General features: G+C 36.1%; 1 protein-coding gene across 1 annotated transcript; it reads left to right on the top strand.

Annotated features, from left to right (window-relative positions):
• Positions 1-546: 546 nt before the first annotated feature.
• On the top strand, positions 547-5267 carry LOC114192556 (lipid phosphate phosphatase gamma). Its single transcript, XM_028082309.1, has 2 exons — positions 547-1365; positions 4877-5267. The coding sequence occupies exon 1, from the start codon at positions 691-693 to the stop codon at positions 1360-1362; it is 672 nt and encodes a 223-aa protein (XP_027938110.1). The 5' UTR covers positions 547-690; the 3' UTR covers positions 1363-1365; positions 4877-5267.
• Positions 5268-16744: the final 11477 nt, after the last annotated feature.

Genomic DNA, 16744 nt, shown 5'->3' with positions numbered 1-16744 from the left:
TTGCTATCGGTAGTAACCGAATGCACTAAACGGGTACATGTGAGTAATATATAACAAGTAAATTAATACCTGCTTATTAACGAGGCGGGAACGATTATTATATTACTTGTATTCACGCACATCCATCACCCATTAAAACTAAAAATTATAATTTATCATATTTTAGGTTTTTTTTATTAGGTCAAATTAGTGAGGAACAAGTATCCCCAATCTATTGACGAACATAAATACCAAACAAACAACATAAATAAAAGTTTAAAAAGTTTGCTAATTATATTGTTTAAATGGATTATATTGTTTAAGTAGATTATATTCTTTAAGTAAACGTTCAATCCCTACACTAAAACATACGTCATACAAATTTAATAAAAACTTAGTTTAACGTACCAAAATTTGTTAAAATCCTAAAACTTGTCTCAGATCTAAAATTAATATACAATTATCTAAAACGTGTCTATAATTTATTATTTCTTTTAATAAAACGAAAATAAAAGATGGACCCAAGTGCACACACACTCACACACTTTGTGCGTGTAAAGTAGTTCCCTGTTCACACAGTCCATATGTAAATGTAGGTAGTAGCCTCTCTCCGTTACCTTACCACTCGCCTTTACTCCAAACCCAAACCCAAACCCAAACCCAAACCGAAACCCAAAAACCCATCTTTCAGTGTTCCGCTCCAGATCTACCATGACGCCGCCGCTGAAGGCCGTGACGTTGACGCACGTGCGCTACCAGAAGGGCGACCGCGTAGGGCATTTCCTAGCGTGGATTTCCCTCGTCCCCGTCTTCATCTCCTTCGGCGGCTTCGTCTCCCACTTCCTCTTCCGCCGCGAGCTCCAAGGCATGTTCTTCGCGCTCGGCCTCATCTTGTCGCAGTTCATCAATGAAGTCATCAAGACCACCGTCCAGCAGGCACGGCCCGCCACCTGCGCACTCCTTGAGATGTGCGACTCACACGGCTGGCCGTCCAGCCACTGCCAGTACATGTTCTTCTTCGCCACTTATCTCACTCTTCTCTCCCTCAAAGGTCTCACCTTCTGGCACGTGCGCGACAACCCTTTCCTCCACCTCCTCACGTGGTCCCTCGCGCTCCTCACCATGTTCTCTCGCGTCTACCTCGGCTACCACACTGTTGCTCAGGTTCTCGCCGGAACCGCGCTTGGAGTTTTTCTCGGGGCGGTTTGGTTCCGGGTTGTTAACTCCGTTTTGTACCCTTACTTTCCTCTTATAGAAGAGAGCGCGTTTGGGAGAAGGCTCTATGTGAAGGACACTTCTCATATTAGTAATGTTTTAAAGTTTGAGTATGATATGGCCAGGGCTGAGAGACGGAACTTGGCGTCTAATTCTAAGGCGGATTGATTGGTATGTTGAAACCTTCGTGATTACCGTTTGGGTATGCTATTCAATGTGATGCTAATTCTTAGAATTGTGAGAGATTTGAATTTGGTTTGGAACAGTTTGTTGGGTTAAAGCTAGTTGTTGTTTTGCACTTGAAGATCAAAGTGGAGGCTTGAAAAATTTTGTTTGATTACATGATTGTGCGGGCATACTGAAATGAAATCATGTCTCCTTTTGTTAGTATCAAGTGGGTGTTATTAGTGTTATTTTTACTGAAAGCTGTAAATATATATATTTTTTTAAAATGATGTTCTTGATCATCATTTTGTTTGATTTGTATTTACTGGTTGATTAATCTCGTGAACGAATGCTATGCAGTGTGTACCTTTTAGTTGGAAACTTTTAGTTGTTTGTGATGGTAGATAATGTGGTTGCTGGTATGCTTACTTTGTTTGTTTCGGTGCTCATTTTGTGTGTGAATTGTTGTCTCTAGTTGGTTAAGTGTATTGTTTGGACAAACTACTCCGTTAGGTTTCTTGGAAAGAAAAAGAATTAAACTTTCTCCGGAACATAAAATTAGCTTATGTATAACCTAATTTAAAGTTCTCTTGTATGATTTCTTTAAATTTTATATTTTAACTTGCATAAGCTAATTTTAATTATGGAGAAACTCATTTTTTTCTTCTAAAATCTTTGTGGGTAAGTTTGTCCAAGGTTATAAGTTCACATGCAAAACAAAGTACGTCATAGACTAACATACTACTGAATCAGTCTAAATGAGAGCTTCAGATATTGTGAACTGAAGCTCAAGGTTATTCGTTATTTTGATTGCTGCCATTAGGATTAGGACACCAAGACCCCCTTTACTGCATATAGTGGTACTCCCTGAAACTCACTACATCGATGATAATTTGAGTATGTTTCTTATTTATATTTGTGATATGAAGTTTGTTAAATACCTGTGTGTGGCATTCTTAATTAGGATGGACAAATTTCATGGCTGGAAAATAGGAAATTTAAGTGGTGGCTCTCAATTATGTTTTGTTTGATACATGGTCCAAAATTCAGAACATAATTAGAAACTTAACAGACTTGATACCAGGTGATACAGATATGATACCTAGTGGACATGGGGATGCATCAAATTTTTAAAATTTGAGATGCATGGATAAAATACAACATATACTAGTAACGTGAAAAATAAATCTTAAAACGCGAGAGGGAATTTATTCGTTTTAAAATTGACAAAAGTTATTGTAGACATGATAGAAAGCTGTAAATGATTTAAGTATTGTGATGTTCTGATTTGTGTGTATAGAAGTTTAAAACTGAATTTAAAATAAATATAAGATACAGTTAGTAGTACTCAAATGCATTTTTAGTTCAATTGAGGAGACTGAGGGATTTATAATGCAAGGGACACATTATCTTGTTCACAAGGGAAAGGCATTGAAGGGAGGGGAAATAAACGAATTACTACCATGTACATGGAATAGTCAAATAATTAAGGGTAATTTAGTTCAATTAGTGCAATACTTTCTCTCCCCTCCAAGTTCCCCAATTCTGGAGAGAAGCTAAAATTGATCGATGTGGGATTTTAACCCCATCCCCTCCATTTCCTTTCAACCATTAAGGAAACTTTAGTGAAGTAGCCTATACGGGTATGAAAGTTGGTAACTGTTTTGTAGTGTTTGTGCGTATTTGAATCAGCTGTTACTGAGTTAGCTAGTGAACTAGAGGGAAATGATAGACGAGCTTTTAGACTTCTTGTGGGGATTAGGAAGAAGGGAAAGGATTCTCAAATTTCGTAGGACTGAGATGTAAATTTGAAATTTCTGTAATACGAGGACAACCCCTAGATTCTGGAATCACATTTGATTCATATTCAGGGAGAAGAGCGATATCCAGTGAAGGTTTTCTTTTACTATCTGTTTTTCTGCTTTTCCTGCACCAGTTCTATAATCTATTCTGACAAGTCATGATCCGTAGATATTGTCCATTTTTCTAATACTAGCCTGAACTATTCGAAGTCAGCCGCAGGTCCTCTTAACTATGATAGGTTGCTGGTATAACTAAGGTGGGGAATAGAGGAGTTATACATCTTTCAGGGTTTGGAGTTTTGTTGATGGCTTGTAATTGTTTCTTAGCTTAGACTAGTGTTACACCTGGAAAAAAAAGGGGGCGAAGGGACTGGAAAGGTATATTCAGAATATTGTTCATTCTGAATCATTTTGATGGTATTCATGTTAAAACATGGTAATATATCACTCAGGCTTCTGTTAATATTCAATTCATTCGAAAATAAGGAGCTTGATCTCTGGTGTAATTGGTCAATAGCCCAATTTTCTTTTTTATTTGTAATATTTTGGGTTTTAAAGTCTATTTCCTTTCCGTTCTGTTGTCATGGATAATTAGAGGCTTATTTTTATTTAATTTTTTAAAACAATAAAAGATGGTTGATTCAGAACAATTTGTTTTTGTCCCTACGAAAGATGTTAATATACTTGCACAATTTATATCTACATTCATTAATTCTTCCGTATTCTCATTTTAAGAAGGCTTTGAAAAGCTGTAGTTTTGTCACATATAAATAGTTGCAGGGTAATGGAATATTTATGAGGTGTTTCATTTGTCTGTCTATTTTTCCTTGACATCTCGAGAGTTATCTGAATCTGGTTTTAATGTGAGGAAACAAGCATTCAAACAACAATAAATTTGACATTTGAAGAGGCCTATAACTCTAAATATTTCATTTAAATCTGGAATTATTAAATATATTATTTGTTGAACTGTGCTGTCTGCAATGATCATGTTGCTTATAAACTTGAAAGTAAAGGGACTACCTTGATGTTTATAAGTAGGATGTGGTGAAGTATTTATTTGGGCGTTTCTAGATTATTTGGTTTATGTGATGCAATGACTAATGCTGACATTGGTGGATCAGTTGGGTTGGGATGGTGGTGAACGACGGCATGCTGCTGGGTCCTGCTACTTTAGTATAGTGATTATTGATCTCTTATGGAACTTAATTTAAAAGGGAAGAACTTAATAGGTGAACTCTAGATGGAATTTTAAAGGGTCACTAATTCCACAGAAATTAAATTTCAGGAAAAAACAATTTATAATAACAAATTGTTTGGAAGAACCTAAGAAGTCCGTTAGTAAAAATTCCATTGTTCATTGGAGCCATCCACTAAGGTGTCAATTATATGTTTTTACTTGCTGGTCTTTATATATCTGTTGTAATAATCCATCCTGACAGCTGCAATAGCTATAAGATTACAAAACTGTATCTCCCTTTCAGTGTTAGCATAACTGGCCACTTTTCTTTGGGATTTGTTGTCTCCTCAACAATTATTGTCATTAATTCATTCATTTGAAGGCATTGTGATTGCGATGTGCATGGTGTCATTTTAGTTTAATTTACCATATTGAGTTCATGCAAATGGCGGAAATATTGCAAATCATAACCATAAAGTCTTACATATGCTTATGTATATTTTGTTCTAACTGACGTTGTTTTTCTGTTTCTCAGGCACATGGCTCCGAATTTTTCTTAGGATTTGTGTTCATTGGTCTTTATGGCATTATTATTATTATTATAGCTTTTTGCTCTGGAGCTCTCCACTATAGAAGCCTATTGGCTCAGTCACTCCTATAAATGGTATCGATGAAGAAAGCGGAAGAGCACGATTACATGATACAACGATGTCTGTTAAATAGAACTGTGTAAACAATAGATCGACGTGATCCTATAGATAGAGAAATGAATATTCTATCTTGTTTACTTACATGAGTTTGAAAAGAAGATAATTGACACAAATATAGCTAAGGTTGTTCAGAATATTGATAAATTTTTAAACATTAGTTTAGCCCCTGAAATATTGTGCAATCTCTATTGTTTTGGATGAATTTTTTGGCTTAAATTTGGGTGTTGGATTCGATTTGAATATTAGTCGGTTATGTTTTAATTACTTTAAACGTTTTGGGTGTCACATCTTTCCTTTTCGAAAACAGCAACAAGTCGAAGCCACGAAATGGCAAGCAGGATCCAGCCATTATTTTGTTTAGCTGAGGAGATTCTATTTTTTTCTCCTTCCTATTTAATAGGATGTATTAAGTTAACAGTATTCAACTCTAGTAATTTCAATATTATTAAACTAGTAGCCAATAGATTAGAAGGGTAAAACTAATCTAAAATCATTTTCCATATCAAGTTAATTTTTATGAAACCCTACATTAGGAGTATAGAAATAATAAAAGAGAAAACTAAAGAACTAGTCTAATGCAATATGAATGAATATGAATAAGATGTATAAAAATATGCAAAAGATAAAGTCTAAAGATCAATAAAAATGCATCTAAAAGGATTAAAATGCAAATGTTATGATATGTTAATATGAATGTCCTTGATACTTTATGACAAAGATGAATTTTAGGTTTGCAGCTATGGTAAACAAATTAAATTAAATCAAATAGCAATGCATTGAATAATAAGTTAATTCTAATGCTTTTTTTAAAATAAGACTCATCACTTATATTTTTAAATTGATTAATGTAAATTTTCATTTGTTGGTGTTGTCACTATTAATCAAAATACAATCTCAATTAAATAGTATTATCTAATTATGTATTCCTTTGTCCTCTACTTATCAAGTAACAAAGTAAATTCTTGATTAATTCTTGTTAAAGCTTTTATCTTTAATCAAAGTACAATCTCAATTAAAATTAAAAACTCTTTGACTCATGATTAATATGCATGCAGATTAAACACATTGCAAACTTGTTACAACATAAAAATCATTACTTTTACTTGATTTTGAGACAGAAAACATTAATAAACATAAATCACAACAATAATTAAAAGAATAAACAAATTATTTCATTCTAACTTCAAAATCCATTAAGAAATTACAGCATAATCAACCCCAAATGCTTAACACTCCATGGATGGGGTGGTATATACATCATGAATGACTGGAAAGTGGAAGAATGGAAGAAAGATTGAAAATAGGAGTGGAAAAGAGCTGGGAGGCGTGATGGACAACAACTTCACTAAATTAGGGGTTGTCAAGCTCTCCTTTCTACTTCCACTAGGTCTCTTTATATAAAAATTTGACTAAGCTTTGTTTCTGGCTTTTCTATTGTTGAAATCTCCTTCATAATAATGCAATATCATCAAAATATCTTTTAAATAATCATAATACACCACTTATCTTTTAGGTGGTTAAGAATATCTAAAAGGATTTGTAAATATTTAGCTAGTTTTAAAAAGATTTGACAAATATTATATGTTGATATTTTCTAATATAATTAAATAAATAAATTATTTAAGTATCTAATAAATTATCAACGATTAATTTTTGCCTAAATTTCCCTTTACAATCGTTGTAGTGGAATTCTATTTTCATCTCTAGCAGATTAGCCCAAGCCCAAATTTATGATGAATCTTCTTCTCTACCATTCTTGTTCACGACAGGACTGACCACAAGCCACTAGAAACTGTTGCCAAAACTGTATGGATTTGTAGAGGATGTCATGGTTAAGGCTTATGTTTTCTGGTGAGTGCTCACGGTGGATCTGTATAGGCCTCATGGTGGCTCGCACTATGTTGACGAGATTTACTTTTTGGTTTTTTTGGCAAGGTGTGGTTTGATGAACTCCTAACCTTAAACCTTAAACCCTTAAACCCGAAAGAGTTTGAGGAAAATAAGAATGATAAAGAGGGAGGTTTATTCACCTTTCTTCTATTAGTTTGTTTAACTTTTGTCTTAAATAAATTCTTGACTCACATTTATATCTTGTGTATTATCGGTTTGCTAGTGGCACCTCCCCTTTTGAGGATGTCCTCTTCTAGAGGAATGAAGGGCCAAGAAAGAGCCTAGCCCTAGGGAATGTACTCACCACACCTCTAGTTTTGCTAAGGAGACACCTTTGGAAGTGGAGAAGAGAGCATCTTGGAGTGGGGACCACTATGCAAACTTGGAGGAAAGAAAATGCTTCAATGATCTTGTAATGATTTGAGAATATTCTCCTTTGTACCACCTCCTCTCCCAATCATTAGATTTCTAGAAGATACTTTTTTATTTTTTTAGGGAATCCTCATCTTTGTACAATTGCTAGGAGATCCCTCTCTTGGCCTATTTAAGAGGACTTTCTCCCCACTTGTAAAAGGGTTATTGAATGGAGAAGTAAAGTTATTGTATCCCTTTTTTGTGTGTCTCTCCTTCTAGAGTGAGCTTATCCCTAGTTTTATCTTGAACTTTGGTTCAAGTGGCGATAACCACCATTTATCTTGGGTTGGTCCATCTCCCAAGTGATGTGCTGCCCTCCCCATCCTCTTCCATTCCTTTTCTTTTCCATCTTTTATTTCCATTTCAACTTATTTTATTCTATTTGTTGTTGTTATGTTCTTGTTTCTTTTCTTGTCTTTTGTTATTTTAAGGGATATGCCATGACTTGGTCGCATAAAGTTTGTATGGATAATCACTAAGAGCCATCCATGACTTCTTGGATAGACATTAAATATTTGATGCGCACTAGATTTGTTCCATTCTACTCTGGGAGGGAAGGCCTTTTGATAACAAGGAGGCATGTTGTGAACGAGTATTTTAAGCTGTTAGTCTTTAATGATGAAGGTTGGATTGCATGATGAAACAAATGAGGTCAAGGTAGCTAGGTTTGTGAATGACTTTAAGAGGGATATTCAAGACATAGTAGAGTTGTATGAGCATTCCTCTTTAGAAAATGTTTTGCATCTTGCCCTTAAAATTGAAGTCCAATTGAAAAGAAAAAATTGGGGGGCAAGAAAGAGTTACTTACAAAATGACTACTGATAGAGGTCGTACCCTAGCAAATTAAAACAGATTAAATGCAGTATATGAAAGTTGAACCAAGTTGTCTCCCAACGACCAATGTTCTTGTTCAAAGCCTCAATTTCCAGATCAACACAACACAATAACACAGGGGGGGTTGGCAGGCAGATTCACAACAAACTTAAATTCGCAATGTAGACAAATTTAATAGTTATATGAAAACGCAATGATTCCTTGATTCAATTGAAAGTCCACCAATCACAGATTACCAAATTAATTGTTCTATTTGAATTTGCTCTCATCAACCCTAAGTAATCAACTAAGCAAAAATTACCATGGATTCATTGTCATTAAGCATAACAGATTTAAGGCAATTAACACCCACAGATTGAAGCAAGCTGTGAAAGAACCCATAAACATTAAGCATGAATACGAGCCTCTCAATGTGCACACACGAATTTGAGATTAAGCATACATAAAAAATGTGTTTATCATAAAAAACACAACCTGAATTCAATGCAATTCTGAATACAACACAAAATCGATCAACAATCTCATGGTTTCATTTCAATTTCGTCAAGGAATCAATGCAGAAAGCTTAGCTAGACATCAAAATGGAATAATCAAACACTTTAAATCTGAAACAGAACATCAAAATAAAAAACCCTAACTTATGAATTCTTAAAGACGCAAATCAAGAGCAAAAGAGAGATTTCAAAGCTTCAATCGAATGTAAAACGATGCTGTGATATATAAATCCGAAAACCCCATGAATGAGTGTTGTTCCAAGTCAATAAGATCCACAAAATGAGCTGCCCAAGCTAGAAAATGAATTCAAAACGTAAAACCCTCAATGAGTGCTGTCAAATGTGCATAAAAACGGTAAAAACTAGCCAAAAACGTGAAAAATCGCAAGGAGCACCTCCATGGAAGCTTGGAGAACGAAAATGGAGGTTGGAGAGAATGAGGGAGAAAAAGAGTGCGGCTGCTGCATGGAAAAGAAACCTAATTCTCGTGGTCCCATCACCCCTTGCCATAGTATTTACAAAAATGCCATTCTGCCACTCAGAATTACAAAATTGTCACTCTTGGGCCTCTAATGTTGGCCCATTCACTCAGATGACGTGGAAATGATGTGGCAATGATGTGGTAAGTCTCTTCAACTAAATATTAATGTCCAAGCTCCAAAATTGCTTCACCCAAATACCTAAAAATAATTAAAAACGAAAATTAGACCAAATAATGCGAAATTAACCCAAATTCGGAACAATGGTCCAATAAAGCCCAACAGATGAAAACACACTAATGATGAACAATTAAACAATTAAGCACTGAACAACTGTCAAATGGGTACATAAAGGCTAGTGGAATGAAGGAAAATAATGACTCATCAACTACTATAGTCATTCTTTGAAGGGAAAAGAAAAAGAAAAAGAAAAACATGACAAGTTCCCTTCAAAGTCTCATGAAGATCCCTTCATCATTCTACTTTTCAAAGGTCAAGTTCCATAAAATGTTTAAAGTTTTTGGGAAATGGGAACATTGCTTTGAATTGCCCAACCAAGAGAACCATAACCTTAAAGCCAAGTGGTTTTGTAGAGAGTGAACGCTCTTCTCCCCCTTCTCCTTCAAGAGATGACTCTTCTTCCTCTAGTGATAATGAAATTAAACCTTGTGAAGGAGATAACAAGACACATGCTAGGCCAAGTTAAAAAAGAACTTGAGCCATCCCAAAGAAAAAAAATTGCATACTAGATACCTCATTAGCAATAATGTTTACTTTTTAATTATTGATGGAGGAAGTAGTGCAAATGTGGCTAGCGCAAGGGTGGTGGGTAAGCTTGGCTTAAAAACCATTCCTAATGCCAAGCCTAGAAACTTACATGGATAAGCAAGAAAGAAGAAGTTAAGGTAAATAAACAAGTCCTAGTTAACTTATCCATATGAAAATGCTAGGAAAAAGTGCTTTTGTGATGTTGTCCCCATGGAAGCCACACACTTATTACTTGGTAGGCCATGGCAATTTGATAAACAAACCCTTCATGATAGCCACACCAACAAGTTTTCCTTTCTCTTTCATGGGAAGAAAATTACCTAACCACCTCTATCACCTAAGGAAGTTAACAATGATCAAAATAAAACAAAAAAGAAAACAAAAGAAGAGGAAAAGAAAGAAAAAGGGCAAGCCTCCACAAGAGTGTTACTTGCCTACAAAAAAGAGTGCCCCAAGTAAAGTTAGTTACTCTCTTCCAAATTCTTCATTTGAGGTAGTGAATAGGATTAAACCTATGAAACCTCTTGTTCTCATCCTTTTTCACATGCACACACAACCTAAGAAAGAAGGGAAAGTGGAGCAAAGTCATACACACAAAGGGAGAAATGATAGCATTTTCAAGGCTAGGGATTGGGTAAGATCTCTTGGGAGGAAGGAGAAATTACTTCCTCAAATGAAGTCAAACTCATCAAGAAGGGCTCAAATAACCCCTACTAAAGATGGAGGAAGGAATTTAAGGAAAATAAGCATGATTAAGAGGAAGTTTTCTTCACCTTTCTTTTATTAGTTTGTTTATTTTTTGTCTTAAATAAATTCTTGACTCATGTTTGTGTCTTGTGTTTTCAAAATTTGCTAGTGGCACCTCCCCTTTTTGAGGCTGCCACCTTCTAGAGGAATGAAAGGCCAAGGAGGAGTCTAGCCCAAGGGAGTGTATTCATCACACTCCTAATTTTGCTAAAACCCTTAGAGGTGAAGAAGAAAGAATCTTGAAGTGGAGACCTTTATGCACCCTTGGAGGAGAGATAATGCACCTTTTGATGATCTTGTGATGATTGGAGAATATTCTCTTTGTACCACCCCCTCTCCCAATCATTGGATTCCTAGAAGATGCTTTTTCATTTTGTTAGGGAATCCTCATAATTGTATAATATTTAGGTGGTCCATCTCTTGGCTTATTGAAGAGGACATCCTCCCCACTTGTAAAGGGTTGTTGAATGAAAAAGTGAGTTATAACAACCATTTTTGGTGTCTCTCTCTTTCTAAAGTGAGCTTATCCTTAGTCATATCTTGAACTTTGGTTCAAGTGGAGGCAACCACCACTCATATTAGGTTGGTTCATCCCCTAAATGGCGTGCCACCCTCCCCAACCTCTTCCATTTCCTACCTTTTCCATCTTTTATTTCCATTTTTAGCTTATGTTACACTTTGTGTTGTTCTTGTGTTCTTCTTTACTTTCTTGTCTTTTGTTACTTTGAATCTATCCTCTCTTCTTTCTTTGGAGTCTTTATGAAGTGAACATTCACATCTATATTGTTGACATGAGAAGCCAAGGTGGTTTGCTTCTTGAAGATTTGATGAAAATTGAATGAAGCTCTTTTGAACTATCTTGAAGCCATAAACATTGGAATGAAGTCTACATTGATGAAGGAAAGGAGAATTGATGATATCCATGGTGATCAAGGCTGAAATGTGTGCTCCCCATGTAGTTACATCATTTAGAAAGTGTACTTTAAGTTTGTAATTCATGTTGTAGACCTTAAAGCATTAATTAGATGTAGTTTGGTCATTGTTGTGTTTTTAATCTGTTGAATGGTTTTTCAACAGGTTAAAATGTCTCTTTTAATCTGTTGAATGACTTTTTAATAGGTTAAAAGGTTGGCTGCAGTAGTCTTAAACTGCAACAAATTCAATCAGTTGATTTAGTTTTTAATCGACTGATTTCACTTAAGTCAAGTGAAATCAACCAATTGATTTGAAAATCAACCTATTGAATTTCGTAACAGTTTGACTATAAAAGGTGTGATTTTCAAAAGAGAGGTCTGTTGATCATTTTAGAGCACGATTTGGTTCTGGAAACTTGTGGAAACTCTTTCCTTCGTGATCATAGGTGTTGCAGCTGTTGAAGATTGATCTTGGATCAATTCTTGAAGCTTTTGGCTTGGTTTGAAGCTTGGAGAAAGTGGTTTGTGGTAGGCAAGGCTATGCTACCACTGAGGTTTGATCTTTCTCAAGCTTTGTGTGTGTGCCTGGTGGTTTTCCAGGTCTGCAAGAGGGTTCCTGTTGTGCTGGTGTGATTCTTGTGTGATTCAAGAGTCTTTTGTGGTGTTTTTGCATATTTTGGAAGTGTAAGGGTGTATACTTTGTAAAACTTTTGAAATAGTGCAAAGTCAAGCTAAGGTTGCCTTGACAAACTGGATGTAGCTCAGGTTTGAGTGAACCAGTATAAAAATTCGTGGTGTACTCTCTTCTCTAACCTTTCTCTCTTGCATTTTCATTTTAAAGTTTCAAGAACTTGTGCTTTAATAATCTTTTTCACGTTCTTGTATGTTTTCATAGCATCTGAAGCATTGAGCATGTTTGTATAATCATTTGGAACAGGTCTTGATCATTCTTGAGCATTGTTTCTGGTTTAAAATTCAAATTCGCATTTCTGCATTTTTCCTAGTATTTCAGTCGACTGTTTTTCAGTTTCAATCGATTGATTATACCAGAACAAAATCTGTTTAGTAAAATCAATCTGTTAACTCTGTTTTTGATTGATTCAAAGTGTATAGTTAAGTACTGTTTGCATCCTAACTTGGTGATCTAATTGATTCAATTACTAAAGTTTTAACTAGCCAATTCATCCCTCCCTTCTTGGCTTTTCAACCATTTCAAAACTAACATATATAACATTGTTATCTTAATGTCGAGCAAGGATCTTTTCGAGACTTTATTAAGCAACATAAGCACAAACACATTGTCCTCTTAAAAACAAGAAGATTAACTCTTATCATGGTTTCTTGAAGTTACTACAAGGTGGAGAGCGTGTTTGCGGCGAAGGTTGATTGCTGAACTGATTTTAGTCGCATTAAGTCTATAAAAAGAAAATTTCCACTATACAGGGAAAACCAGAGAGTCAATCCAAGGAACTTTGAAATTGCTAGCTATTTTTGTGTTTGTTTAACCATGGAAACTAAAGCAAGGGATGAAGGAAACTATTAAATATATTATCTACTCTAATATGATGTACTAAACTCATGCAAAGAAACTAAAATGACAACAAAAATATGCAAAAACTGTGGCACCAATGTATAATGTAAATATGAATGAAATTATCAAATGAATATTCAAATGAGGTTAGAATGATGTGAGATAAGTAATGAACATGAAAAACATCATGGAAACATGAATAATATGATCTAATCCCTAAAAAGTCACCTAAAACAAGGCAAAAACCTAAAATATGAAATTGTTGGATAAAATGACACAGTGAAAACATAAACTCACAAGGTGTTTAATGAAATGCCTAAGAGAACTAACAATGTGATTTATGCAAACTAAAGAACAAAACATGTTTAGATCACTAAAAATATGCATGACATGATTTGAGAACTATAAAACTACTCATAATTCGCAAAATCACACTCAAAATCAGTTTTGGTAGCCAATGAAAGTGTATCAGTGTGACATCAAATTTGACAACAATGGGTATTATGCAATCTGTTATGTAAAATGTGTTATATGTTATGCTATGAATGTAAAAATGACATGAATATACAAAAAGGTTTGAAACAATTCCAAATGAACATTAAACTGAAAATTAAACACAATAACATGTATAATTAAGTTACTATAATTCAGAAAACTACCTAACCAGAAAACCTAACTAAATAATAAAAAATGGAAATTGAGAATTAAAAATGGAATTTAATGTAGAAGCATGAATCTAATGTAGAATCAATCATGAAGTAATGCTTAAAATTCGAATTAAATAACAAAAATAAAAAATTTGAAGTTTAAACCAAAACTAGAACCAATGGTGCCATAGGTAATGAAATTAACTATCAAACTGTAAAAACTGAAAATCTATGACAAAATTGGACTTAAATGTTTGGAACAATTTTCAAATGATTAAAATGCAATATTGAAAGTAAAAACATACTATAAAGTAATCGAAAAGGGTAAATCACATGTAAGACTAGAAATTGAAGAAAAACATAAGTAATAGCATAAACTAATAAAAGCCACCTAAACCAGATCTGCAAAGTTGATTCAATGTCCACTAGGCTTCACTCTTGGTAGTAAGGGACCATTTATGAGTCCTTAGTGTATAAGTTGTCACATTGTGTTCACTAAACCTCAACATAATCCATAACTAAGTCTAGTTAAGTGCAAAAGTAGGAACCAAGTGTTCATTAAAAGAAATTATGAATTCTGATGTAGAAGGAATAAAACAATTGTAATTTGTTTACATTGATTTTCTTAGTTTGTTTGCTCAGTTCATCTCGTGGTAAACATCAAAGAGAAAAAAGAAAAGTACCCTTTATAAAACTCGTCCAAACACGACAACACACAGAAAGCTTGTGAAATGACATCATAAAACTCGTCTAAAGAACAATGCCTTTAAGTCCGCTTAAGACAATGAATTCGTTTTCATATGAAACCCAACTAGAACGACTAAATCTACTTAAGGACAAAACTAATCATAACATGCTTAGATTCCTATACAATTAGAAGATACACGCGATTGCATTATTTGAAAGTTAGAGAATATATTCATAATTGCATCATACATACATTCATCACAAAAGTAAAAGTTGAAAATTAAAAGTTCCTAAATGTCATCAACTAAAGCATTGTTTACAACATCTTTATCTATGTCAAATTGCTCTAAATCAAAGAAGCCCGTTTAGAAAGAAAGAAGAAGTGTTGAGCGACGCATTCTCGAAGGAGGCAGGAAGAAGCGTTGAGTTTGGTGAGCAACACTTTCTTGGAGGAAGAAGGAAGAAGCAACGTTACACATTCTTGGAGGAAGAAGGAACGTGCAGAATAATAGGCAAAATAGGTATTTTTGAGATAGAGGAAGAAAGAAGTAGATATTAAGAGAAAGAAGCATCTACAAAAGGTATTCTTTAACCTATTTTTGTTCTACTATAAATGCTAATAATTCAACTTTTAATATTTAATGTATCACACCTAACCAAACTCAATCAAAGCAGCCAAGTATTCAACATAGGCCGAGTCTGTTTAACTTATACCGGACCTGGTCAATTTAACCATATAAATGATAAACCTCACGAACATGCCAGAGACAACCCAAGTACACGACCTGGGCCGCCATGGTCTCGAACTTAACTAAACAAAGGCTAAAGTAACAACAAAATGGCCGACACGGATAGTGCGCGGCCAAGGACGGCATCTGACAAGCTAAGAAGTAAACGGATCAGACCGCTCTCGAAGACTTAGTAAAATAGAGGTCCTCGCGTTCGATGAACCTTAGAGGCCTGGGTTAGGGCCTAGGCCCACTCATAACCCAGGCTAGGGCCCAAGCCAAGGTCCGACCCATTGGATAAACGAACATCATTAATGCTCTATAAATACGCATGGACCCCACGAATTAAAGGTACGCATTCATTAATCTCTGATTTGACTTTCTGAGAGCTTTGACTAACTTGAGCTTCGGAGACCCTTCTGCAGGTAACCCCTCCTGGGTTCAAGCTGACATGTATCAATCGGGGAGAGACCAACTGAAGAGATAGCGGACTACATGGTAAGGTGCTACTTGTGCCTAACTCATCTTATTTGTTCTCTACAGGAACAATTGGCGCCCACCGTGGGGCACAAGACGAACACCTTTAGTACCCGTTTTTCTCTGAAGATGGTTTCCACCCGTAGCAAAGCTGGAGCGAACAAGCAAGCGGATGCTGGTCCCTCTAGACCTCCTGGCATCACCCTTGATCTGGCCGCTATCCTAGACGGCCAAGCAAAGATGCAACAAGAACTCGCGGATCTGAAGAAACGCAGCGCTGATGAAATGGAGGCATTGAGACAAGAGAACTCTCGCATGAGGCGAAGGGTCGAGGCTGATCCCAATCTGAAGGGAAAAGCCAAAGAAACTTCTGAAGCTGTGAAGTCTCCGGCCTTCCAGCCCACAGAGGAAGAAAGTGAATACAACCCCACCCCTCACACCTTCACCACCACCCAACAAACACCTGTTACCTCTACCCATCCCCATCACCTCCCATCTGGTCAACCGGGGCTCACCGCACCCCCAACCCCCGCCGCTACCCTCCCTACCACCCAAATCCCCTACAACATACCCACCACCCTACACACCACACATATTCCACCATACAACCCATAATATCTTCCGACAACCCACATCCCCCCTCACAACTTAACCTCCACCTTTCCCGCTATGATCAACCATCCCATCCCACCTCACCTGTTTCCCCCCACCAGCCCAGGTGCCGTCACCCCTTCACTGACTTTATCGCCAACACCCCACTTCCAGCCCAGTGGGAACCTTTCACCCTGGATCGCTATACTGGCGAAACCAACCCTGACGAACACCTTAAGGTCTACATCACCCATGTCGCCCTATACACATCCCAAGACGCAGTCTTTTGCAAAGCTTTCCCCACCACCCTCAAGGGCCCTGCCCTAGAATGGTTCACAACCCTTCCGCCTTACTCCATCGACAATTTTGACGTCCTCTCCCACATGTTCTCCACCCATTTCTCCGGCAACCGCCCACATCAAACTACCACCATATCCCTCCTAGGCATCAGACAGGAACAAAACGAACCACTCAAAGCGTTCATAGACCGCT

This window comes from Vigna unguiculata, chromosome 7 (genome assembly GCF_004118075.2).
Source record: "Vigna unguiculata cultivar IT97K-499-35 chromosome 7, ASM411807v1, whole genome shotgun sequence".
In the NCBI taxonomy this organism is placed as follows: domain Eukaryota; kingdom Viridiplantae; phylum Streptophyta; class Magnoliopsida; order Fabales; family Fabaceae; genus Vigna; species Vigna unguiculata.
This window is presented reverse-complemented; position numbering and strand designations above follow the sequence as displayed.